Source organism: Sus scrofa, chromosome X (assembly GCF_000003025.6).
Source record: "Sus scrofa isolate TJ Tabasco breed Duroc chromosome X, Sscrofa11.1, whole genome shotgun sequence".
In the NCBI taxonomy this organism is placed as follows: Eukaryota; Metazoa; Chordata; class Mammalia; order Artiodactyla; family Suidae; genus Sus; species Sus scrofa.
In genome coordinates, this window is record NC_010461.5 from 131,769 (window position 1) to 156,440 (window position 24,672).

The 24,672-nt window shown below is 49.5% G+C and overlaps 1 protein-coding gene across 3 annotated transcripts; it reads right to left on the bottom strand.

Moving 5' to 3' along the window:
• On the bottom strand, positions 1 to 24,315 carry ARSE (arylsulfatase E (chondrodysplasia punctata 1)). 3 transcript variants are annotated; one of them, XM_021079485.1, is made up of 12 exons: positions 24,188 to 24,315; positions 23,716 to 23,948; positions 19,865 to 19,909; positions 18,852 to 19,001; positions 16,710 to 16,831; positions 14,459 to 14,581; positions 10,870 to 11,293; positions 9,680 to 9,816; positions 7,615 to 7,749; positions 5,222 to 5,384; positions 1,491 to 1,612; positions 1 to 434 (listed from the first exon to the last, which is right to left on the bottom strand). In XM_021079485.1, exons 3-12 carry the CDS (start codon positions 19,885 to 19,887, stop codon positions 76 to 78), a joined length of 1,758 nt encoding a protein of 585 aa, XP_020935144.1. In that variant the 5' UTR covers positions 19,888 to 19,909; positions 23,716 to 23,948; positions 24,188 to 24,315; the 3' UTR covers positions 1 to 75.

Consider the following 24,672-nt stretch of genomic DNA (forward strand, 5'->3'; position numbering starts at 1 on the left):
CGGTGATGTCACTTCACAGTGACATTTTATTGGACCGCAGGGAAGATCAGGAACCCAGCTTTCTGGGTCGGGCAGCTATTGGGGGTCAGCCTCCCGATCGCACCAGCAGAGGGGGAACTGACCACAGCAGGGCTGGAGCCACGGCTTCCACACATTGTCCAGCCTGTCCAGCTGCAGCGGGACCGGACTGAGTGTCTGCTGGTGGTCCCGCACGGCCTCTTTGACCCTCTCCACGACCTGATGGAACAACGGCTCCGTGTCTGGTGTGAGGGGGTGGGCCTCAGAAGGGTCTCTTGAGAGGTCAAACAGCAGAGGGGGCTCATGGTGTGTGACCTGGTCCCCGAAGCATGGGCAGACCATTCTGTTATAGCAGGCACCTGCTCCATCTGGCTGGAACACTGGGGTCACAAAGTGGACTTTCCACACTGTCCCTCCTGCAGGAGTGGCAAGAATTGGGGACGGTTGGTGAGGAGAAGCAGGATGCCTTGATGGAGAGCAGAGTTATTCACACACTGGCTGGGAGCTGAAAACTCCCCACATGTCCAAGGATGGATGGATGGATGCTTGGATGATGGATGGATGGATGGTTGGATGATGGATGGATGGATGGTTGGATGATGGATGGATGGATGGTTGGATGATGGATGGATGGATAGAGAAGCAGCACGTGGTCCACCCACACAGTGGAGTATTATGCAGCCATGAAAAGGAGTGAAGCTCTGACACTGCCATGTGGATGGACCTTGAACTCATGATGCTCAGGGAGAGAAGCCAGACCCAGAAGGACACATGGTGTGTGATTCCATGGATAGGAAACATCCAGAACAGACAAGTCCACAGAGACAGGAAGTGTTTTTCTGGTACCAGGGGTGGGGGGAGGGGGAGTGATTATTTAATGTGTTTGGAGTTTCCTTTTGGAGTGATGAAAATGTTATGGGAATTCACAGTTCCCATTGTGGCTCATGGGGCCAAAGGACCATGGGGCCAAAGTGGCCCAGAAAATTTTTAGTCTCAAAAATTATGCAGTTGGCACAGTTGCGGCTTATATTACAGTGATCATTATCACAGCAATTGTGAGCTGGGGTCACAAAGACACATGGAAACATGTCTCTAGATTAAGAGAAGAGAGTTGAAAGAGGAAGATTAGGCCAGCTGAGTGTGTGCGAGGGTGTGTGTCATGACGTTAGTGTGACTCTGTGTGTGTGTGTGTGTGTGTGTGTGTGCGCGCGCGCGCGGGCGTGTGATGGACAAAACTGTCGCTCATTCACACCCAGGGAGAGGTAGGAAAGCCATACATGACCCCACAAATCCTGCCTAGACCTAAAGTAAGAATTCCCTTCCCATAAGGAGAGGGCAATGGGCAGTTAGGGGATGCTGCTGGCACGAGAAGAAGGATACAGAGAGGGACATAACGGAGGAAGGAAAGCCATAATGAAGCAGGAGAACAAGAAAGGAGACCCCGATGGGACTCCCTCCCCCGGCCCACTCACGGTCCCGCTGGTGCCACCGGGCTGCGTGCAGAAAGCGCTCGCAGTAATGCATCAGGAACTCGTGGTCCGAGTGCTGAACGGTCCCCAGGAGCAAAGGCAGCAGGTCCCGGCCGTCAATCACCCTGCAGGCGGGAGCACAGGGTGGCGCTCAGGGCAGTTCTGCGGGAAGGCGGGTGGGCGGGAGCCGTGGCAAAGCAAGGGCAGCCCCACGCCGCTCGCCTGCAAACAGCACCTTTGGCCGAAAGACCATGGAGGGTCCAGCCTGCTGCACTGAAGCAAGGGTTCACCCAACCTGACTGGGAACTCTCAAATAGGCTCCCATCGCTGGAACATCTGTTTGGCTTTAAGGCATTATAGAATAGGTTGCATTCCTCAACAGGACTTGGAATCGATTCACTAATTTTTTACATATGTATTAAAGAAAAAATATATATGTGTTGTTATATATACAGTAAAGAAAATATGTGTTATATATATATAACATAAAATACATATATATATATATATAACATAAAATACATATATATATATAACATAAAATGCATATATGTGAATATATGTATGTTTATATATTCAACATATACACTATATCATTCTATAAAAATACATTTTTATAAAATTTATGACATAATACATGTGCTATATATTCAATGTATATAATACATATACTATTATACATATAGCATAGATATGATATATACACAGCATATATATATAGCATATTATACCATCTATATCCACAACGTATTATCGTTTCACTTCCATTTATACATACCATGTATCCATATATTTATATACATGTGTGTCTGTGTATATACGTATCTATGCACATGTATGCATGTATCTTTTACACACATATGCATGCATATAACCACTGGCTACATATGTATATAACCAGGCAACAGTATATGGTGAAATTATGTTACCATTGAGCAAAACACATTTGCAATACACATGATGGACAGATTTCTTTTCTTTTTTGTCTTTTGTCTTTTCAGGGCTGCACCTGAGGCGTATGGAGGTTCCCAGGCTAGGGATCAAATTGGAGCTGTAGCCACCAGTCTACACCACAGCCACAAAAACAAAGGATCCAAGCTGCATCTGCAACTTACACCACGGCTCATGGCAACGCTGGATCCTTAACCTACCGAGCGAGGCCAGGGATGGAACCCACATCCTCATGGATGCTAGTCAGGTTCATTAACCACTGAACCACGACAGGAACTCCCAAATTTCTACTTTTAACACAAACGAGATACTATGAATTAATTTTAAAAATTAGCAGCCAGTTAGGTAAAAGACATCAACCAGAAACATGATATTTAATGTAAGAAAAAACAGGAGAATGTAAACTAAAGGTCTGAAATAATCAGCCTGTGCAGTGATAAAGCAATGGAACTTACAGCACACAGATATATGTATGCCTATGTACACACATCCAGCTCCTTCATATATATAATAAAGAAATTCCATGTACAATTTTTTTTTTTTTTTGCCTTTTTAGGGCCACACCAGCAGCATAGGGAGATTCCCAGACTAGGGGTCAAATTGAAGCTCTGTAGCTGCCATCCTACACCACAGCCACAGCAACACCAAATCATTAACCCGCTGAGCAAAGCCAGGGGTCGAACCTATGTCCTCGTGGATACTAGTCAGTTTCATTTCCGCTGAGCCATGGTGGGAACTCCTCCGTGTATCATTCCAATGACACATTTGTGTCCTTTATACATAAATTACATGTATAATTTAAATAGATGAAATTCTACTCTTTTTAAAGTAGATACTCTCCCATATGGCCAGTGTCAGTGCCTCGGGAACAGCTTGGTAACAATGTGTCACGAGCGTTACCTGAAAAAGGCCACCCACTTGGGCCCAGGAATTGAAGTTCTAGGGATTTTTACGAAGATGATAATTATGATACACAGTAAAATGACAAAGCAGGGTTTTCTTAAAAAAAAAAAAAAAAAGAATAAGGCATTCCCATCGTGGCTCACTGGTTAACGAACTGAACCTGACTAGAATCCATGAGGATATGGGTTCGATCCCTGGCCTCGCTCAGTGGGTTAAGGATCCGGCACTGCTGTGAGCTGTGGTGTCGGTCGCAGACATGGCTCAGATCTGGTGTGGCTGTGGCTGGGATACAGGCCAGCAGCTACAGCTCCGATTTAACCCCTAGCCTGGGAACCTCCATATGCCATGGGTGTGGCCCTAAAAAGACAAAAAATAAAAATAAAAAAAAAATAAATAAAAGAATACGGCTAATGTCTATGCATAAGAGGCTAGTTGAAAGAACACTGAAAAACCACTAAAATTTTGCCCATGCAGAAAGGTTTCTAAATATACATAGATATGTCATGTATATATCCGTAGCTATATATTTGTACAAACATAAAAAAATTTCTCAGAATTCCCATTGTGACTCAGTGGGTTAAGAACTTGTCACAGTGTCTGCAAGGATGTGGGTTCAATTCCTGGCCTTGCTCAGTGGGTTAAGGATCCGGTATTGCTGGGAGCTGTGGCATAGGTCACAGAGGCAGCTCAGATCTGGCATGGCTGTGACTGTGGTGTAGGCAGGCAGCTGCAGCTCCGATTTGACCCCTATCCTGGGAATTGCCATATGCTGCAGGTGTAGCCATTAAAGAGAAAAAACAAAACAAAACAAAACAAAAAACAGGAGTTCCCGTTGTGGCACAGTGGTTAACGAATCCGACTAGGAACCATGAGGTTGTGGGTTCGATCCCTGGCCTTGCTCAGTGGGTTAAGGATAGGGCGTTGCCGTGAGCAGTGGTGTAGGTTGCAGACACAGCTCGGATCCCGAGTTGCCGTGGCTCTGGGGTAGGCTGGCAGCTACAGCTCCAATTAGACCCCCAGCCTGGGAACCTCCATATGCCGTGGCTGCAGCCCTAGAAAAAGACAAAAAACAAAAAACAAAACCAACTCAATATATAAGTCAAAATTATGTATTTATCTTCACACTGTCAAGATTACAAAATACTTTTACTTTCTTTCTATTGCCCCAAATTTTTCATAATTTTGCCACACCCTCAGGGCAAGGGCTGAACCTGTGCCACAGCCATGACAGTGCTGGATCCTTAATCGCTAGGCCACCAGGAAACTCCTCCATAATTTTTTTTTTTCTTTCTAGGGCCTCACCTGTGGCATATGGAAGTTCCCAGGCTAGGGGCTGAATCCAAGCTGCAGCTGCTGGCCTACCTCACAGCCACGACAACACCGCATCCAAGCCGCATCTGTGACCTACACCATAGCTTGCGGCAACACTGGATCCTTCATCCCCTGAAGGAGGCCAGGGATCAAAGCCACATCCTCATGGATACTCTGTGGGGCTCTTAACTGCTGAGATAGATTGGAAACTGTGCCTCCATCATTTTTAAAGCAAGAAAAATAGGGATCCTGAAAAGCCCCTTCCACGGCACCAAATTCATGCCTTGTGATGCACCCTGAGTAAATGCACGGGTGCATTTCAATGACGGCGGTCCTTACCCCCCACGGCTTCACTGAAGCATCCGGGGAAGGGAAGCAAAAGCATTTTGTACATAAAATGAAAGGATGTCAGCTCCCGTAGGTGTGAGGCAGCCCTGCAGTGTTTTTGCAGATAACGGATGTCATGCACCCCTTGGGTGAGCAAGAGAGGCCGTGACATTTCACACACGTGTCCTTCTCGGCACAAATTCTGCACAAAACTGAACGGCCTTCTGCGGGCTGCTCCCTACCTGTCGTGCGGCACCTGGCCGCCGCCCAGCTGGACCACGGTGGGGAAGACGTCCATCAGGCTGGTGGGCTCCTGGATCACGCGGCCGGCCGGCAGCACCCCAGGCCACCGGAATATCCCGGGGACGCGGATCCCGCCTTCCCAGCCGCCCATGCCTTTGCCACCTGCGGGTCAGAGGTGAACAGAAGAGATGATGGTTGGTAATCCGAGCGGATGCTGCCCTGGGTGATGGAAGCTTTCTGCTGGCGTTGCGTCTCGCTCTTTAAACGGCGTGATGCCATTTCGTTCCTCCCTGGCAGAGGCTCGATTTTATGGTCCCTGTTCATCCGGATGTGGGTTGTCTACCACGTGGGGATCCCAGACGTCTTGGGGGAGGTGTCTTCTGTCCCCTCCCCCCACGGGGGTCGGGATGTGGACGTGGGGGGGGGGCGGTGTTCTGCCCACCGCAACCATCCCTTAGCTTCCTCTGCTTTTACGACTTTGCCTTGTAGACCCCAAAGCCCCCCCACCCCCAGCTCTGTTTCAGAGATTCCCGGGTGCACGTGGTGCTTCCACAGCCCGGGACGGTGCGCACGTGGCTGCCCTTTGCTGTGGGCGAGCACCCAGATGGGCGGAATGGGGCGTCAGAGGAATGGGGGAAAAAAAAAATCGCCGAGTGGGTGGCGGAACACCTTGAAATAAAGCCGTGTAATCCACGCTGTCAATATGGGGTAAGAGGAGTTCCCGTCATGGCGCTGCGGAAACGAATTCCACTGGGAACCATGAGGTGGCGGGTTCGATCCCTGGCCTCGTGCCACGGGTTAAGGATCCCGCGTTGCTGTGGCTGTGGCTGTGGCGTAGGTCGGCAGCTGTAGCTTCCATTCGACCCCTAGCCTGGGAACCTCCATATGCCGCGGGTGTGGCCCTAAAAAGACAAAAAAAAAAAAAAAAAAATGGGTGAAGAAAGAGATATCTTGCGATGAAAAGGGCTTAAGATCAGAAGATTTAAGAAGGGACTAATGGGAGTTCCCGCTGTGGCTCAGTGGTTAACGAATCCGACTGGGAACCATGAGGTTGCAGGTTCGGTCCCTGGCCTTGCTCAGCGGGTTAAGGATCCGGCGTTGCCGTGAGCAGTGGTGTAGGATGCAGATGAGGCTCGGATCCCACGTTGCTGTGGCTCTGGCGTAGGCTGGCGGCTACAGTTCCGATTCGACCCCTAGCCTGGGAACCTCCATATGCCGTGGGAGTGGCCCAAGAAATGGCAAAAAAAAACAAAAAAAAAAAAAAAAAAGGGACTAATGTATTTAGTTTGTATGTATATATATACACAAACACACTCCACGTATAGATATATATGTACTCCTAAATACGTATCTATTCCCTATGTAAATATATTTATTTATTTCCTTGTATATGTTCCCAAGTGTGTATATGTATATATTCCCTATATCCCTATAGGGAATAATAAATACATATTTATTATAGTTTTCCCTTATACATATATATTCCCAAGTATATATATATTCCCTATGTAAATATATAAATATATATTTATCCCCTTTTATACATATATATTCCCAAGTGTATATAGATAGGTGTTCCCTATATAAATATATATTTATCCCTTGATATATATATTCCCTATATAAATAAATATTATTCCATATGTATTCCCAAGTGTATATATATTCCATATATATATATACTTATTCCCTTATATATATATTCCCAAGTATAAATATGTAAATATATAAATATATATTTATTCCTTTATATATATATATATTCCCAAGTGTGTGTATGTGTGTGTGTATATATATATATATATATATATATATACTCCCTATTTAAATAAGTATATAAGTGTATTATTTTTTCTTTTTTTTGTCTTTTTGTCTCTTTTTGTCTTTTTAGGGCCACACCCACGGCATTTGGAGGTTCCCAGGCTAGGGGTTCAATCGGAGCTTCAGCTGCCAGCCTGCAGCACAGCCACAGCCACGCCAGATCTGAGCCACGTCGGCGACCTACACCACAGCTCACGGCAATGCTGGATCCTCAACCCACTGAGCAAGGCCAGGGATCGAACCCACATCCTCGCGGGCAACGCTGGGTCCTTAACCCACTGAGCCACAACGAGAGGTCTGAAACTGGCTCTCTTTTTGAGGAGCTGGCCAGGTTCTAGAATTATGTAGTGGCAAGGCTGTGCCATTCCGCAGAGAAACCACACTGACTGAATGGTGCAAAGGAAAAGAAACAAATCAAATCTGAGTGTGACATAGCATTTCCTCCCTGACCAGAAAAGCAAGAGTCTTTGGAATCTTCAAAATCTCTGTCGAGGCAGGTGGCCGCCGTCCTGCGGAAGGGCTGGGAAAGGTCAGGAAGCCAGACAAGGGTCTAGGAACCCCTCGTCATTACCTTTGTATATCCCGTTCCAGCCGCCGTACTGCTGGTTTCCAAAGTGAGCCTCTAAGGATCCCCCGTGATCAGACGAGAAGTAAACCAGGGTACCGTTACTCAAACCTTCTGTGTCCAGAACATCCAGGACCTGCCCTGCAAAGGACAGAGGCGCAGGAGCCGGTCAGAATCGAAGACTGTCTTAAACCCAGTTCTTCGGCGTGCACTTTAGCATCTGGGAACACTCAGTGACAGCATATCTTTAGTCCTCCAGCATGATGGGGGGCGAACAGGAATCTAATCGTGGTGTTTGAAGCATCCTGGATCTAACAGGGATCCATGTCTTTCTGTAGGTCCCAACCTGTTTCCAAAAAAGTCTTAGGAAGGCTACAACACTTCATGCTGCCTAGAACAAAGTACTGCAACTTAAATGGGAGGCAAAATATTACCAAAGGGAGAAGGACAGGGGAGGGAGTAGGTGGGGAGAGTCTAAGAAGGAGGCTGGTAATGACATCAGAAATGCATGCATATCAATGAAGAATAGTCTTCCATAGTGGTTCTGGTTTTCTTAGTGTTCCATGAGCTAAAGATCCACACACCCCAATGTTCACAGCAGCACTATTTCCAATAAGCCAAGATATGGAAGCCACCTAAATATCCATCGACAGAGGAGTGGATAAAGAAGATGCGGTGTGTGTACATAATGGAATACTACTCAGCCATGAAAAAGAATGAAATCGTGCCATTGGCAGCCACATGGATGAAACCAGAGATTCTCATACGAAGTGAAGTCCATCAGACAGAGAAGACAAGTATCATATCACTTCTATGTGAAAGCTAAACTATGGCACAAATGAACCCATCTCCAGAACAGAAACAGACCGAGAGTCATGGAGAACTTATGATCACAAGTGGGGACAAGGGGGGAGGGATAAATTAGGAGTTCGAGATTAACATATAGCCACTACTATATGTAAAACAGACAACACTGTGGATGTGTGATGGACGCCAAAAAACTAAATATAGAACTAGCATATGATCCAGCCATTCCACTCTTGGGCATCTCTCCAGACAAAACTGCAATTCAAAAAGATCCGTGGACCCCTGTGTTCACAGCAGCACTAGTCACAGTAGCCAAGACAAGCAAAGATCCTCAATGTCCATTGACAGAGGGATGGATCAAGAAGAGGTGGTCCATACATACAATGGAATATTACTCAGCCGTAAAAAAGAATGGAATCATGCCTTGTGCCGCAGCCTGGACCTGGATGCACCTGGCAGGTATCATGATAAGAGCAACACAGAAGACACAGAAGGAGAAACCCTGTACCATCTTACTTACATGTGGAATCAAAAAGTCAAACTCACAAAAACAGAAGAAAGATGGGTGACTATTGGAGGTGGAGAGGAGGGGGGGAACATGGGTGAAGGATGCTGCTTAAAAGTTAAAAACGTGGGAGTTCCTATTGTTACTCAGCAGGTTAAGAACCCGACACCGGGTCCATGAGGAGGCAGGTTTGATCCCTGGGCTCACTCCGTGGGTTACGGATCCGGCGTTGCCTGAGCTGTGGTGTAGTTCGCAGATATGGCTCAGATCTGTCATTGCTGAGGCTGTGGTGTAGACCGGCAGCTGTAGCTCGGATTCAACTCCTGGCTGGAGAAGGTCCATATGCTGCAGGTGCTGTCATGAAAAGAAAAGGCAGGGAAAGGCAAGGGAAAAAAGTTACCAAGTTAAAAAAAAAAACATGGGTGAGCGGAGGGATAGTTTAGAGGGATGGACTTGACATAGTCACACGCTGTCTATAAAACAGGTAACAAGAACCTACTGTCTGGCACAGGGTAACCTCCTCAATACTGCGTAATAACCTGCATGAGTGGGAAAAGAACCTGAAAAGGATCGGATGTCTATGCATCACTGAATCACTTCGCTGGACACCTGAAACTCACCCCCATTGTAAGTCAATGCCACTCCCAGGAAAGAAATGAAAACAACAACAGTCAGTCCCCTCCCCTCTCTCTACAGTCTCCTTGCGGCTGCCCTTGGCCGACGTGGCACCCTCGCGTTGCCCCCGGAAAGGCCACTTACCCACCATCCAGTCCATCTCTTCCACGTTGTCCCCGTACCGCCCGTGGAGGCTCCTCCCTCGGAAGGGCTCTGTGGTGATAAGAGGGCTGTGGACGTGCAGAAAGGACACGAAAAGGAGGAACGGTCCTTGCTTGTTTCTGCAGACAGACAAGTAACACGACGGGAGTTGTTTTGTGGTAGATGAGCGCGTGAGCTCCTGGATGTGTGAAACGTCTCTCTCCCTGGCCGTGGCCTCGCTGGGATACGTCTCTGTGGCTCTGCCCACCAGAAGCAAAGGCGTACCTCTGCTCAACCAACTGATTTGGGAATGCGCCTGGGATGGGCAATATTGGCTGTGATGACTCTCTTGTTTCGTTTTGTGTTTTAGGGCTGCTCCCACGACATATGGAGGTTCCCAGGCTAGGGGTGGAATCAGAGCTGCAGCTGCCGGCCTCCACCACAGCCACAGGCATGCGGGATTGGAGCTGCCTCTGCGACCTACCCCACAGCTCACGGCAATGCCTGATCCTTAACCCATGGAGCGAGGCCAGGAATCAAACCTGCATCCTCCCGGCTGCTATTCAGATTCATTTCCACGGAGCCACGATGATGAGTGATAAGTTTTTTCCTTCTAAAGTCTACTGAGGAGTTCCCATTGTGGCTCAGGAAGTTAAGAACCTGACAGAGTGTCTGAGAGGACGCAGGTTCGATCCCTGGCCTGGCTCAGGGGGTTAAGGATCCCACGTGGCCACAAGCTGTGGCGTAGGTGGCAGATGTAGCTGGGATCCAGTGTGGCTGTGGCGGAGACCTGCATCTGCAGCTCTGATTCCACCCCTAGCCTGGAAACTTCCACATGTGGCAGGTACAGCCTGAAAAGGGAAAAAACGAAAGAAAAAACAAACCTTAGACTTTATTGCCAGCAGATTGATAGGTTCATTAGATGCAGCCTGTGACGGTCAGAGGGTGGTGACAGCGTGGGACTGGCTCCAAAACAGGAGGGAGAGAAGTCAAGTTGAGACCCCTGGTCACTTGTTTTAATGGGTCGCGTTGGGTCCCCGTGAAAATCATGCATGGCCCCACCTTCATCGAAAATCGGCTTTCGGAAACAGGACCCTGGCCTGAGCCCGCTACCCATCAGGGAAGAAGAAAGTTCCAAAGGCACGTCCATCGGGACGTGAAACGCGCAGCCGAGGCTGACCTTGGACCCTCACCTTTTGAGGAAGGAGGAGACCTCTCTGAGCATAAGGGCCGTGGTTCGGTGGAAGCGCATGGGCTGCTCCGTGATGGTGCGATTTCGCATCAGGAAGCAGTCCGCGTGCGCGATCAGGGGACTCAGGACACAGGAGCACAGGAAGAGCAAGGCGGCCGCGAGGGCTGAGCAGACGACCGGGGTCCAGGAGCCGGGTGTCAGGCGGGTCAGCTTCCCCAGGGCGAGCGTGAGGGCGGCCAGGGCCACGATGTGGCAGCAGACGTTGACCTGGCGCTCCAGGATCACCCGCTTCTCCGAGATGTCCGAGGGCAGACAGTCGCCCATCATGGAAAACGGCATCCCGTAGAAAAGGTCAAAGCCGTGGTTGAGGGGATGGTGGCAGTGGTCCTCGGACGATTCGCAGTTGAGACCCAGATGCCATTTGCCTGAAAGGCAGAAGGGACGCAGATGTGAGCACCGGCCCCGGGGCAGTGGGTGTGGCGCGTGTGCCGCGTCCTGGGCCCTCTGCAGGGCGCTGGGGCGGGGGTGGCGTTTGCTGGTATTTGCACCATGACCTGGTCAGCTTGTTTCAGGGGACTGAGGATGCTGGCTGGCAACATTCCTGTGATGCTGGAACAAAGGACCATTACGTATTGCTTAAAATAGTACAAATGCACACTCCCCCATCCCGGGGGCCAGACGTCTGAGGTCAAGGGGTCCCAGGGCCATGCTCCCTACAGAGGCTCCAGGGCAGGGTCCTTCCTGCCTCTTCCAGGTTCTGGGGGCTCCAGGTGGCCCTGGGCTGGTGGCCGCCTCCCTCCCGTCTCTGCCTCCGTCTTCCCATGGCTTCTCCTCTGTGTCTGGGTCTCCTCTTCTGTCTCTTAGGGGGACTCTGTCCTTGGAGGGAGGGCCCCCCTCATTCAGGGGGACCTCCTCTCAGACCCTTCCCGTGGCTTCTCCTCTGTCTCTGGGTCTCCTCTCTGTCTCTTAGGGGGACTCTGTCCTTGGAGGGAGGGACCCCTCATCCAGGAGGACCTCCTCTCAGACCCTTCCCTTCCTCACACCTGCAAAGACTCTTTTTTCCACAGACGGTCATGTTTGCAGGTTTTGGCATTCAGGACCTGCTGTCTTCAGGGACCCCCTATTCCATCCCCTACCCCCGACTTTGCCACGGTCTGTGGGCGAGTGAAAAGCAAGGTACGCTGTGGTCAGGGGGCTCTGGAAAACGTCCTCTGAAGTGACCAGCTTGAGCAAAGATGTTCCGCCTTTAGACGTGACCCTCCGCCTCTGATTCCCTGTAACAACCGCGGGGATCGTGGTGGGAGGCAGGTTTTACAGAGCCCAACATTCAGGGTCAGGCCGTGAGAGATGCCTGGTTTCTGTTCTGTCTCGACCGGGGTGTGGACAGAGACGGTGTCGTGTCTTCTCAACCCAGTGGTGTCTGTTGTCCCCGAAACCTCATGGGATGTCCAGAGGAAGAGCCGTCACTCTGTGGGCTGGATGTTTCAGGGGCTAAAGAAGTTAGGCCTGTTCTTTGTGGTCAATAAACGATCCTCAGTGAAAATTATCCCTACAACGTGAGAGCGACAACAACGGGGGTCCCTTTTCAAGAAACCGTCGTCCCTGACGTTACTTCGTTCTGCATGTGACGTGATGTGCTGACGTTTAGAAACATGAGCATGAAGGAGTTCCCATCGTGGCGCAGTGGTTCACGCATCCGACCAGGAACCATGAGGTTGCGGGTTCGATCCCTGGCCTTGCTCAGTGGGCGAAGGATCCGGCGTTGCTGTGAGCTGTGGTGTAGGCTGCAGATGCAGCTCGGATTCCGCGTTGCTGTGGCTCTGGGGTAAGCTGGTGGCTACAACTCCGATTCAACCCCTAGCCTGGGAACCTCCATATGCCGCGGGAGTGGCCCTAGAAAAGGCAAAAAGACCAAAAAAAAAAAAAAAAAAAAAAAGAAAAAGAAAGAAAAAGAAACATGAGCATGCATTTTACGGAAGCAGAGAGGAAGGGTCTGAGCTGGGCAGCCCCGTTTCTTTCTTTTCTTTCTTGTCTTTTTATGGCCACACCTGCGGCATATGGATGTTCCCGGGTTAGGGGTCCAATCGGAGCTGCAGCTGCCGGTCTACACCACAACCACAGCAGCCCCAGATGCGAGCTGCCCCTGCGACATGCACCACCGCCCGTGGCAGTGCTGGATCCCTAACCCACGGGGCGAGGCCAGGGATTGGACCTACATCCTCGCAGAGACATCAGGCCCTTAACCCGTTGAGCCATGACGGGAACTGCATGCAGTCACATTTCCAGGCTGAAAACAGGAAAAGCAGCATGATGGAAATTTTTGGTAATGTAGTCAAATTAGAAGCATTTTTTCTAAGTATTTTTATCATGGTGCACCAGCAAACTGTATGAAATGCCACATGGCATGGAGCTGATGTGTTTTTCTTTTCTTTTTTTTTTTAAAGCAGAATCCCATGTCTCTCACTTTATTGTATTATTATTATTTTTTAAGTTTTTGGCCTCCCCCACGGCAGGCAGAAATTCCCAGGCCAGGGATCGAACCCTTGCCACAACAGTATCCTTAACCGCCAGGCCACCAAGGAGCGGCCCAGCTGAGATTTCTTGAGCACCTGCTTTGCCCCAAGCAACCAGGGTCATCACATCATGTCCCAATGAGTGGTGGGTTTCCCCTTTAGAGGGGAATGGACGATGACCCAACTATTTCATTTCGGTACTTTTATAGTTGACTGTAACCTCCATGTGAAAGTAATGGGCATTGGGGACCTGCCGTCCAGCACTGGGACCTCTCCCCAATATTCTGTGCTCATCTACGTGGGAAAAGAAGCTGAAAGAGAATGCGTCACTTTGTTGTCCAGCAGAAAGGATCGCAGCCTTTTATAATATCAACTCTATTCCAAAACAACTTTTTGAAAATTTGTTAAAAGTTTTAAAAGGAGACATATGAACGTATTTGCAGAACAGAAACAAACTCACAGCCTTTGAAAACAATCTTATGGTGACCAAAGAGGACGGGTGGGGGAGGATGGATGGGGGGTGTGGGGTTGGCAGGTGCACCCTGAGGTCTATGGAATGATGGGCCAATGGGGACCTGCTGTCTAGCACAGCGAACGCGACCCAATGTTTTGTGATCATCTGTGTGAGAAAAGAATCTGAAAGAGAATGGATGTGTGGACATGAATCCCTGAATCTCTTTGCAGTACAGCAGAAAGTATCCCAACCTTGTATATCAACTCGACTTCAGGAGTTCCTGTCGTGGCGCAGTAGTTAACGCATCCGACTAGGAACCACGAGGTTGCAGGTTCGATCCCTGGCCTTGCTCAGGGGGTGAAGGATCCGGCGTTGCCGTGAGCTGTAGTGTAGGTTGCAGACGCGGCTCTGATCCCGCGTTACTGTGGCTCTGGCATAGGATGGTGGCTACAGCTCTGATTCGACCCCTAGCCTGGGAATCTCCATATGCTGTAGGAAGCGGCCCTAGAAAAGGCAAAAAGACCAAAAATAAAATAAAATAAAATAAATCAACTCTACTTCCATAAAACTTTAAAACATGTCCAAAAAGAGAAATGCACGTAGAACTGAGAGGCTGTACATACCCACAAGTCCAGTCACGTAGCCTTTGTCCTTCAATATTTTTGCAAATGTCGTCTCATTTGGTGGCAAGCCTCCGGAGGCTGCCACCCACTGCAGAACACGCGAGCCGGTGCTGGAAACCATACCTGTCATGAATCATTTTCCAAGAAATGTTACAATCAAACATCAAGGTTTTGTTTTGTTTTTTTTTCCATTGCACCCCCAGCACGTGGACGTTCCCAGGCCGGGGATCGAAGCTGAGCCACTGCAGGGACAGGCCCGGATCCTAAACGTGGCGCGGTGGCAGCTTCTCAAACACCAGTTTTTATCATTAGTCTTATTTGTAACCACGGATGATCTGTGGAACATCACCATTCTTCAGCATTAAACTGAACATTCACTTCCTGCTGGAATAAAACCAGTTGCCTCCTGGTTTTATTTTTTGGCAGCAAAAAAAAAAAAAAAAAAAAAATGATTCATTCCTTGAAAAAGTTGTGCTGTTATTCTGTTATGTTGAAACTGATAACCAAGGAGTTCCTGCTGTGACTCACTGGTAACAAACCTGACTCGTATGCATGAGGACAGGGGTTCGAGCCCTGGCCTCACTCGGTGGGTACAGCATCTGGCGTTGCTGTGAGCGGTGGTGCAGGTCGAAGCCATGGCTCGAATCTGGTGTTGCTGTGGCTGTGGTGCAGGCCGGCAGCTACCACTCCGATTCGACCCCTGGCCTGGGAACTTCCATATGCCGTGGGTGTGGCCCTAAAAAGACCAAAAAAAAGAAAAGAAAGAAAGTGACAAACCAAAAGAGAAATAAATAAAAAAGAAAGGAGAATGAAAAATGATTTTATGGGAATGGATACATAAAAATGATGTTTTGGGAACGGATCTACTTTGCTGTACTCCTGAAACTCACACAACTCTGTAAGTCAGCTATATCCTGGTAAAATGTTTCAAAAGGAAAAAACTGATTTTCTGATTTCATCCCACTGCTGATCGCATCCAGCGCTTCTCAAACGTGTCTGCACGTTGGTATCGTGCGGGGAGCTTCCCAATATTCTCCGACCTGGTTGTCATTCCCGAAACTGTGATTTTCGTTGGTCTGGGGTGGAATTTGGAATGGTTGAAAGATCCCCCACAGGTTTCTCATGAGCTGAAAAGTTTGGGAGCCACGGATGTAACTCCTCCTGTCTCTGTTACAGGCAAGACATCTAGTGCAACGTTTTAAAGTGGAAGCTCACAGCGTTGGGGGGAATGTCAATGGCTGGAACCCTGTGGGGAACAGTATGAAGGCTCCTTAAAAAGCAAAATGTAGAACCACCATACGATCCAGCCATCCCACTCCTGGGCATCTATCCAGAGAAAAGCATCATTTGAAAAGATGCCTGCAGCCCTTTTTCATAGCAGCACTGCTCACAATAGCCAAGACATGGAATCAGCCTAAATGTCCATCGACAGAGGGATGGATAAAGAAGATGTGGTCCAGTGGGATGCTGCTGTGTAGCCCTGGGAACTGTGTCTCGTCGCTTGGATGGAGCATGAGCCTGTGAGAAAAAAGAACGTGTGCATGTCTGTGTGACGGCGTCACCTTGCTGTGCAGTAGCAAATGGACAGGACACTGTCAATCAGCTCTAATGGAAAAGATAAAAATCATTATAAAAATAATAAAAAAATAAATAAAACTCATTCTGCCAATAAAAAATTAATAATAAAAAAATTGAAAAGTGAATCAAGGAGATGTGGTGCATACACACAATGGAATATTACTCAGCCGTAAAAAGGAATGAAATCATGCCAAGTGCAGCAACATAGTTGCAACTAGAGTTTCTCATGCTAAGGGACGTCAGTCAGACAGAGAAAGACACAGACCACAGGAGATCACTTACACAGACCACAGGAGATCACTTACAGGTGGATTCTAAAATACGGCACAAATGAACCTGTCTGCAGAACAGAAACAGACTCACAGGCTTGTGAATGGATAAGCCATGAGGTGCAGCTGTACAGCACGGGGAACTCGATCCATTCTCTTGGGAGAGACCGTGATGGACGATAATATTAAAAAAGAAATGTGTGTCTATGTCTGACTGGGTCACTTTGCTGTTCAGCAGAAATTGGTACTACACTGGCAATCAACTCTGATAAAAGAATTAAAAAAATTCAAAAACACAGTATGGGGGACCCAGAGCGTTCCTCCCCACGGTACTGAGGAATCAATCCAGCCTTTATTCAAGGAACTGCAGGTGCCCGTCCCAGGCTCAGTTAGCATGGACGCACCTGATCGGAGTGGGTATCTGCCCGTGAGGAAAGCGGCTCTGCTCGGGGTGCACAGTGAAGCTGCCGCGAGGTGCTGGGTGAGCATCACGCCGTCCGCGGCGAGGCGGTCAATGTTTGGCGTCCTGCAGGAGGAAGCATGAGCGTGGATCCCGCAGCCAACACCCATCCAGGTGTTTCCCCCAGAAGCATCCCTGTTCCATTGCACTGCATAAAAATCTACCATCAGCAATAAACACATCCATGTGTTTGTTTGGGGTTTTTTTTTGCCTGCACCTGTGGCATAAAAATCTTCCTGGGCCAGGGATGGAATCCACCCTGCTGCAGTGACAACGTCCCATCCTCAACCCAAGGCCCCCCCCGCCCAGGGAACGCCAACATGGGCATATTCTTAACAGTGACCAAAGGCAGGGGCCAGTCATGCAAGTCAGCGCAGAGGCATCGACTCCATGACTGTGCCCTAGGTTTGCACAAAAGACTCCTGGTGCTGAGAGGGACACGATAAAATATCCAGAACTGAGAGAGTCCAAGATGATTTCTCATATAGGAGTCGGTCTTTTTTTTTTTCTTTTTAGGGCCGAAGCTGCAGCATATGGAGGTTCCCAGGCTAGGGGTTGAGTCAGAGCTGCAGCTGCCGTTTCTACACCACAGCCACAGCACCACGGGATCAGAGCTGTGGCTGCCACCTGCACCATAGCTCCCAGCAATGCCAGATCCTTAACCCCCTGAACAAAGCCAGGGATAGAACCCACATCCTCTTGGATCCTCGTTGGGTTCTTTAAGAGCTGAGCCATGAAGGGAACTCCCTGCGGCACAGAGATTTTCAACAGGGGGCGCTGGAATCATGCATGCGTGCGTGCATGTGTGTGTGCATGTGTGTGTGCGTGCAGACGTGGCGTGGTGGATGGAGGTTGGAGGGTGATGGAACCTAGAAATCGGCCGTTGGCTTACAGACAATAGCAGTGCTTTAAAAAGCATTGTCCAGTGGGTCACAGACTTGAGGTTGCAAGGGGGAGGGGGAGGGAGTGGGATGGACGGGGAGCTTGGGGTTCGTAGAAGCAAACTATGACATGGAGAATGGATGAGCCTTTGAGGTCCTGCTGTGCAGCACAGGGAACTCTATCCAGTCTCTTGGGATAGACCATGATGGAAGATGATACGAGAGAGGGATTGGCTATATATGAATGACTGGGTCAGTTCGCTGTACAGCAGACATTGGCACAACATTGTAAGTCCACTAAGTTTTAATTCAACAATTTTTTTAATTAAAAAGAGGAGTTCCTGTTGTGGCGCAGTGAGTTAAGGACCCAACTCGTATCCGTGAGGATGTGAGTTCAATCCCTGGCCTCGCTCCGTGGGTTAAGGATCCAGCGTGGCCGTGAGCTGTGTGGCATAGGTCGCAGACGCAGCTCCGATCTTGCATCGCCATGGCCGTGGCATAGGTCACAGCTGTGGCTCTGATTCGACCCCTAGCCAGGGAACTTCCCTATGCCACAGGTGCGGCTGTACAAAATTTTTTTTTACATTAAAATAAATAAACAATAAAATAAGAACCCTTGTCTAGGAGAGCTCTTGGGGTGCATGGAGTTAAGGCTCTGGCATTGTTGCCATAGCCGCTTATTTAATTTTTTTTTTTTTTTGCTTTTTAGGGCCACACCTGCGGCATATGGAGGTTCCCAAGCTAGGGGTCGAATTGGAGCTGTAGCTGCCGGCCTCCACCACAGCCACAGCCACAGCCACATCAGATCCGAGCCGTGTCTGCAACCTACACCGCACCTCATGGAACACAGGATCCTTAATCCACTGAGTGAGGCCAGGGATCGAACCCACATCCTCACGGATCTTTGTCAGGTTTGTTAACTGCTGAGCCACGAAGGGAACTCCCCACTTATTTAATTTTAAAATGAAAAACTTTTTAAAATACGCAACATTGCCTGCCTTAGACTGTGCTGAGGGACCTCCTCTTAAATCGTGGCGTGTGACTGTTCACACATGGGAGGGATGTGAGCTGGGTCAAGGGTGTTCCCAGCAAGGATGGCGGGAGTGCAGAATCTCGTCAAGTGGGAATGGCGAGGCCCAAGGCCGGGATGCTTTATCCGCGCCCTTCGGACCAAGGTCCCAGACAAGCCGTTCTCTGCCCCTTGCCTTATGGTGTGGTTGCCATAGCAGCCAAGGTCTCCGATGCCCAGATCGTCCGCCATCAGAAGAAGGATGTTTGGACGGGAGGCGGACAAATCGCCGTAAGCCGAGGGCTTCGAACCCAGAAGCACGCCGATGGTCAGGGCCAGCCCGCTCCTGAAAGACAGCATCCCAGACAAGCCTTCCTCCCACTGCTGTCCATTCCATTGGCACGACTTCTGTAAAGGGGGAAGTTGGGGGTCACCGTTTTAGGGCACGTCGGCAGGGTCATCCCAGGTCTGAAGCGTTTGAATGCACCTGTTAGGTTTTTTTTTTTTTTTCTTCTTGTTTTTGAAATTAAAAAGAACTCATCGCTTTATGGATGCCCAGTTGGGCAGGCCCATAAAGAGCAAGTCAACGATGTTCCAATCCCCAACCCCAAGAAATAAGGGTGGATGGCGTTCCCGTCGTGGCTCAGCGGAAACGAAGCCGCCTAGGATCCACGAGGATGGGGGTTCGATCCCCGGCCTTGCTCAGTGGGTTAAGGATCCGAGGTTGCCACGAGCTGTGTTGTAGGTCACAGACGTGGCTTGGATCCCGCGTGGCTGTGGCTGTGGCGTAGGCTGGCGGCTGCAGCCCCAACTGGACCCCTAACCTGGGAACCTCCATACGCTGCACCTGTGGCCCTACAACAAAAAAGGAAGAAGAAGAAGAGGAAGAAGAAGGAGGAGGAGAAGGAGAAGGAAAAAGATGGAAATCTGAGTCCGATGCAGTTTGCATCCTGGGCTTCCAGGAAAAGCAGACACCTGGCCCGTGGCAGGACTTGATACGCAGCTCGATGAGAAGGAAACGGAATTCCTTCGGCAGGGGTCTGGGGTACCTCCCAGGTAGGGGAGGCTCGTGGATCCTGTGGTTTTGATCGTGAACCTCATGCCGGATCGTCACAAGGCACCATCGGTCACTCACTGGAAAAGGTCACTTTGTCATCACTGCTTGCTGAGAAAGACAGGACCTCACAACGGCACAGGATCCCATCTTACCAAGAACTGCCCAGATGTAACATGTCCTCCCGTTTCTTATATTTCCTGTAAGAAATAAAAAGGTTTATATGAACAGAGGCAGCGGAAAATGAACCAGCTCAGGAAGAGTTACACCTGTAACAAGAAGCAGATGTTAGCCTCTCTCTGATGCTTTTTTGGTTTGTTTTTTCTAGGGCCGCACCCGAGGCATATGGAGTTTCCCAGGCTAGGGGTTGAATCGGAGCTGTAGCCGCCTGCCTGCACCACAACCACAGCAATGCCAGAATTGAGCCACATCTGTGACCTACACCACAGCTCACGGTAACACCGGATCCTTAACCCACAGAGCAAGGCCAGGGATCGGACCTGCACCGTCATGGTTCCTAGTCGGATGCGTTTAACTACTGAGCCACGACGGGAACTCCACTTTCTCTGATGCTTATTGGTAACATCTTAAAACTACTGCTAAAAAGTCACAAAGGGGGAGAGGTTGTCGGGGAGGTTGGACTGGGAGTCTGGGGTTAGCAGATGCAAACCCTTATACCCAGAACGGATAAACAAGCTCCCATGGGAGAGAGAGCTACATTCAGTATCCTGTGATAAAGCATCGTGGAAAAGACTATTTTAAAAAAAAGAATAGGAGTTCCTGCTGTGGTTCAGCAGGTTAAGGACCTGAATTAGTCTCCATGAGGATGTAGGTTCCATCCCTGGCCTTGCTCAGTGGGTTAAGGATCCGGCATTGCCGCAAGCTGTGGTGTAGGTCGCAGATGCTGCTCAGATCCAGTCTTGCTGTGGCTGTGGTGTAGACGGGCAGCTGCAGCTCTGACGCCACCCCTAGCCCAGGAACTTCCATATGCCGCAGGTGCAGCCCTACACCACACCTCACGGCAACTGGGGATCCGAGCCGCATCTGTGACCTACACCTAAGCTCACAGCAACGCCAGAGCCTTGACCTGCTGAGCAAGACCTGGGATGGAACCCACGTCCTCATGGACACCATGTGGGGTTCTTAACCTGCTGAGCTGCAACGGGAAGTCCCCGTATGTTTTATTTGTAATCGTGGTACGCTGGCATAAAGAACTTTCCCATCCTAGCCATTTTTAAGCACACAATCCGCGGCGTGGAGGGCGCATTCATTCTGTTGTGCAAACCTCACATCATCCAGAACCTGTCCCCATCCAGCGCCGACTCCCCCTTCTGCCCCCCCAGCCCCTGGAACAGACCCTACGACTTTCCATCTCTGTGCAGGTGAGTCTTCAAGGGACCTCACACAGCCGGAATCGCAGTCTTTGTCCTTTCGTGTCTGGCTTATTCCCCTGACAAGACTGTCCTTTGGCTTCACTCATGTTGTCGCCTCTGTCAGAATTCCCTTCCTGTTTATGGCTGAATGATACTCCTTTATGTTTTATATTTATGCTATTTATGTTATAAATGTATATATTTATATGTATTATAATATTTATAATAGTGGACTGCATTCTGCATATATCCCAGGCCAGGGATCAAACCTGCCATAAGCAGAGCCTCAGCAGTATCAACACTTGATCCTTAACCTGCTGAGCCACCAGGGAACTCCCTATCCAAACACACACACACACACATTTTTAGGCACCACACCTGGCACATGGAAGTTCCCAGGCTAGGGGTCAAATCAGAGCTATAGCTGCCGGGCTACACCACAGCCACAGCCACACCAGATCCAAACCATGTCTACAACCTACACTGCAGCTCAACACTGAAGCTCATGGCAACGCCGGATCCTTAACCCACTGAGCGAGGCCAGGGATCAAATCTGCATCCTTATGGATACTAGTTGGGTCTGTTACTGCTGAGCCACGACGGGAACTCCCCCCTTTTTTTTTCTTCCTTTTTATGGCTACACCTGCAGCATATGGACGTTGCTAGGGACTGAATCAGAACTGCAGCTACACCACGGCTTTCGACAATGTAGGATCTTTAATCCACTGAGCAAGGCCAGGGATCGAACCCACACCCTCACAGAGACTGTGTGGGGTTCTTAACCCTCTGAGCCACAGAGGGAGCTCCCCGAGCTGTTGTAACAAGCAGGTGGCTTTGACGGCTTATCACAAAAAGAGCAGAGGAGGAAGGCTGGAGATGCATTCTTTTCATACCGCTGGCATGTACACAAGCCCTCGTTTGTTCCCTCGTGTGATTTTTGGCTTCTTAGAAGGTCTATGGGCACACTGATTTTGACATATTTATATATGAGATAACATACATTTTAAATGTATAATATCCTACCCATATTATGTATTACATATGTATACAGAGACGTACAATATAAAACACAATACACATGCATTATGCATGAATTTATAACATAGCATAAAGTAGATATGATTTTTTTCTTGATAGCTGCTTAGTCTTTTTCCTCTCGGGAAAAAAGCATCTTATGGGCAGTTTCTGACGCTTCTGGGCAATGACTGGTTCTATTCGTTCCACCTGACTGGTTAGAGTTGTGATTATATGCTAAACTCACTGACGGGGTTAATTTCCTACAAGGTTTGGTCTGATTTGAAGATCGGTGGTCTGTATTTCGCTACATGAAGGAGTGTGGTTGTTTTTCGTTCCACTCAATGCAGGGATTTATGCCTAAAAGCACAGCATGTTTTTCTTCCTATGGGCTCCCTGTTAGCAGAGAAAACTTTCCATAAGAAAGATACAGAGAAAGAACAGAGGGGCGGGCAGTGGTTCCCAGGAGGTAGGGGGTGGGGAAATTGAGAGGCTTTAAGGATGCAAAGTTGCAACACGTAGTTGAAAACATTCTGGAGAGCTAACTCAGCCCTTGTTGATTATACTCAACTGCTGCTGGAAGGGAAATTTCAAGGTTGCTAAGAGACTAACTGGTAATTGTTCTTCCAAACGAAAAAGCAATGGCGGAGCTCCCTGGTGGCTCAGTAGGTTAAGGACCTGGCAGTGTTGCCGCTGGGTCTTGGGTCACTGCTGTGGCAGAGGTTCAACCTCTGGCCGGGGGAACCAACCCCCCACCCCGGGAGTTCCCCTTGTGGCTCAGTGGGTTAGGAGCCTGACTAGTATCCATGAGGATGTGGGTTCGATCCCTGGCCTCACTCAGTGGGTGAAGGATCTGGTGTTGCTGTGAGCTGTGGTGTAGGTCACATGGCTCGAATCCAGCCTTGCTGTGGCTGTGGTGTAGCCCTCGACAAAGCTCTGATTCGACCCCTAGCCTGGGAACTTGCATATGCACGCGGCCCTAAAAAAAAAAAAAAAAAAAAACCAACAAAAAAATCCGGCCAAACAAACACACAATGGCACCTACAGGACGTGAGAGTCAGCTAACACAATTGTTGAAATCGTATTGCAACAGTTAAACATGTCACGCTGACTCTGTCCCACCTCAGCCTCTCACAGTGTTATCAGCTAATTATATCTAATTGTTATCTCAATTTAAAAAAAGATCCGGCCAAAGGGAAAGGAAGCCCACATTTTGCCTCTGATGCTCTTCCAGGGCAGAAGAAATTGCAGCCCCTGGGTCCCGGGCTGTCCTCCAGCCCGCAGGCAGCTCGCCCACATTTCTTCATGGCCCTCGGCCTCTGTTCCCACAGGCAGTTTTTAATCTCAGCATCTCTCCGGCGCCGGGTCCCCCTGCCCCCGGATCTCTTAGCCTCTTAGCCTCTAGTGGTGCTGCGTGTCCCCTGGCTCTCTGGTTCTTATCATTCTGCATTCCTTCTAGCAATCACCTGGGGGTGGGGTGGGTGTAAATCTGTCGAGTATCTTGCTTTCCCCGTGCAAAGGAACGTATCTCTAAAACCTGGCCAGGTGCCCGGTGGCCGCGTGTGTGTGAGGTGGCCGCCAAGGGTGGCCGTCCAGGCGGCACAGGCAGAGAGGGTTACCTGAAGGTGCGGCGGGGACAGGCCAGCTGCAGGTCGGTGCGTGGCTGCTCCTCCAGGCGCCTGATCCTCGGCCAGGAGACGCCAGGCGATCCCCACCTCAAAGCAAGACGAACGGCCCAGACACCAAGCTAGGTTGTCTCCTGGGCCGCCCAGCCGTCTCTTTTCAGCTTTCCACAGAAGACGTTTTGTTCTTAGTCGCAAAATGCAACACTCGCGGAGGGATCCCGGCAGCTCTGGCAGGAAACAGCAAGCCTTTCATGCAGGAGCCGCCGCCAGGAAACCCGCCGGCCACCGGTCACTCAGACGGGGCGGTCGCTGGCTGTGTCCCAGAGCTGCCAAGCAGTTGCCTTGAAAATCTCTCTAGAACAGTCCTGAAGGGGCGTAGTCCCCCCACCCCACCCCCCACCCACGCTGGCGGCTGCCTCCAAAAGGCGAGGAGGAGACAAAACAGCTCTGACCAGGCTGTACCTACCTCTAGACGCAAATCACATTTGACTTGCTGTCTGTGAAAACAAGGCTCGGTGACCTGGTGGCTGGACTATTCCACTTCTTCTGGGTTCCAAGCCAGGTTTGTGTCTTTGCTCGTGGTTCGAGAACACATTTCCCCATCTGGCAGCAGAAGACAGAGCTCGTTCTCCTTTTGTGTGTGTGTTTGGAAAAATTAGAGTTGATTTATAACAGGCCAGTTTCTGCTGTCCAGCAAAGTGACCCAGTCATACATACATATGCATCCTTCTTCCCCCAGTGAAACTGAGCACCGTTATGACGTGAACCCAGCCAGAAGCCAGGTTGGGACGTGAACCCACAGTTTTTTTTAGATTCGAATCCCTCCCCTGGTGTCTGGACTTAGGGAGGCTCAGGTTCTTGGTGTCTCTGCACAGAAGGGATTCAGCGAGAGACAAAGCCACAGGCAAGAAATGGCTTTATTATGATGAGACATGCGTGAGAGATGCCAGC

Bases quoted from the DNA above. Each gene is read 5' to 3' on its own strand.
- ARSE (XM_021079485.1), bottom strand. From the start codon at position 19,887: ATGTTACATCTGGGCAGTTCTTG. The intron at 9,817-10,869 runs GTGAGGGTCCAA...GTCTGTCTGCAG, and splicing joins GTCTCCTCCTTCCTCAAAAG to AAACAAGCAAGGACCGTTCC. The intron at 5,385-7,614 runs GTAATGACGAGG...TCTGACCCGCAG, and splicing joins CTGGAACGGGATATACAAAG to GTGGCAAAGGCATGGGCGGC.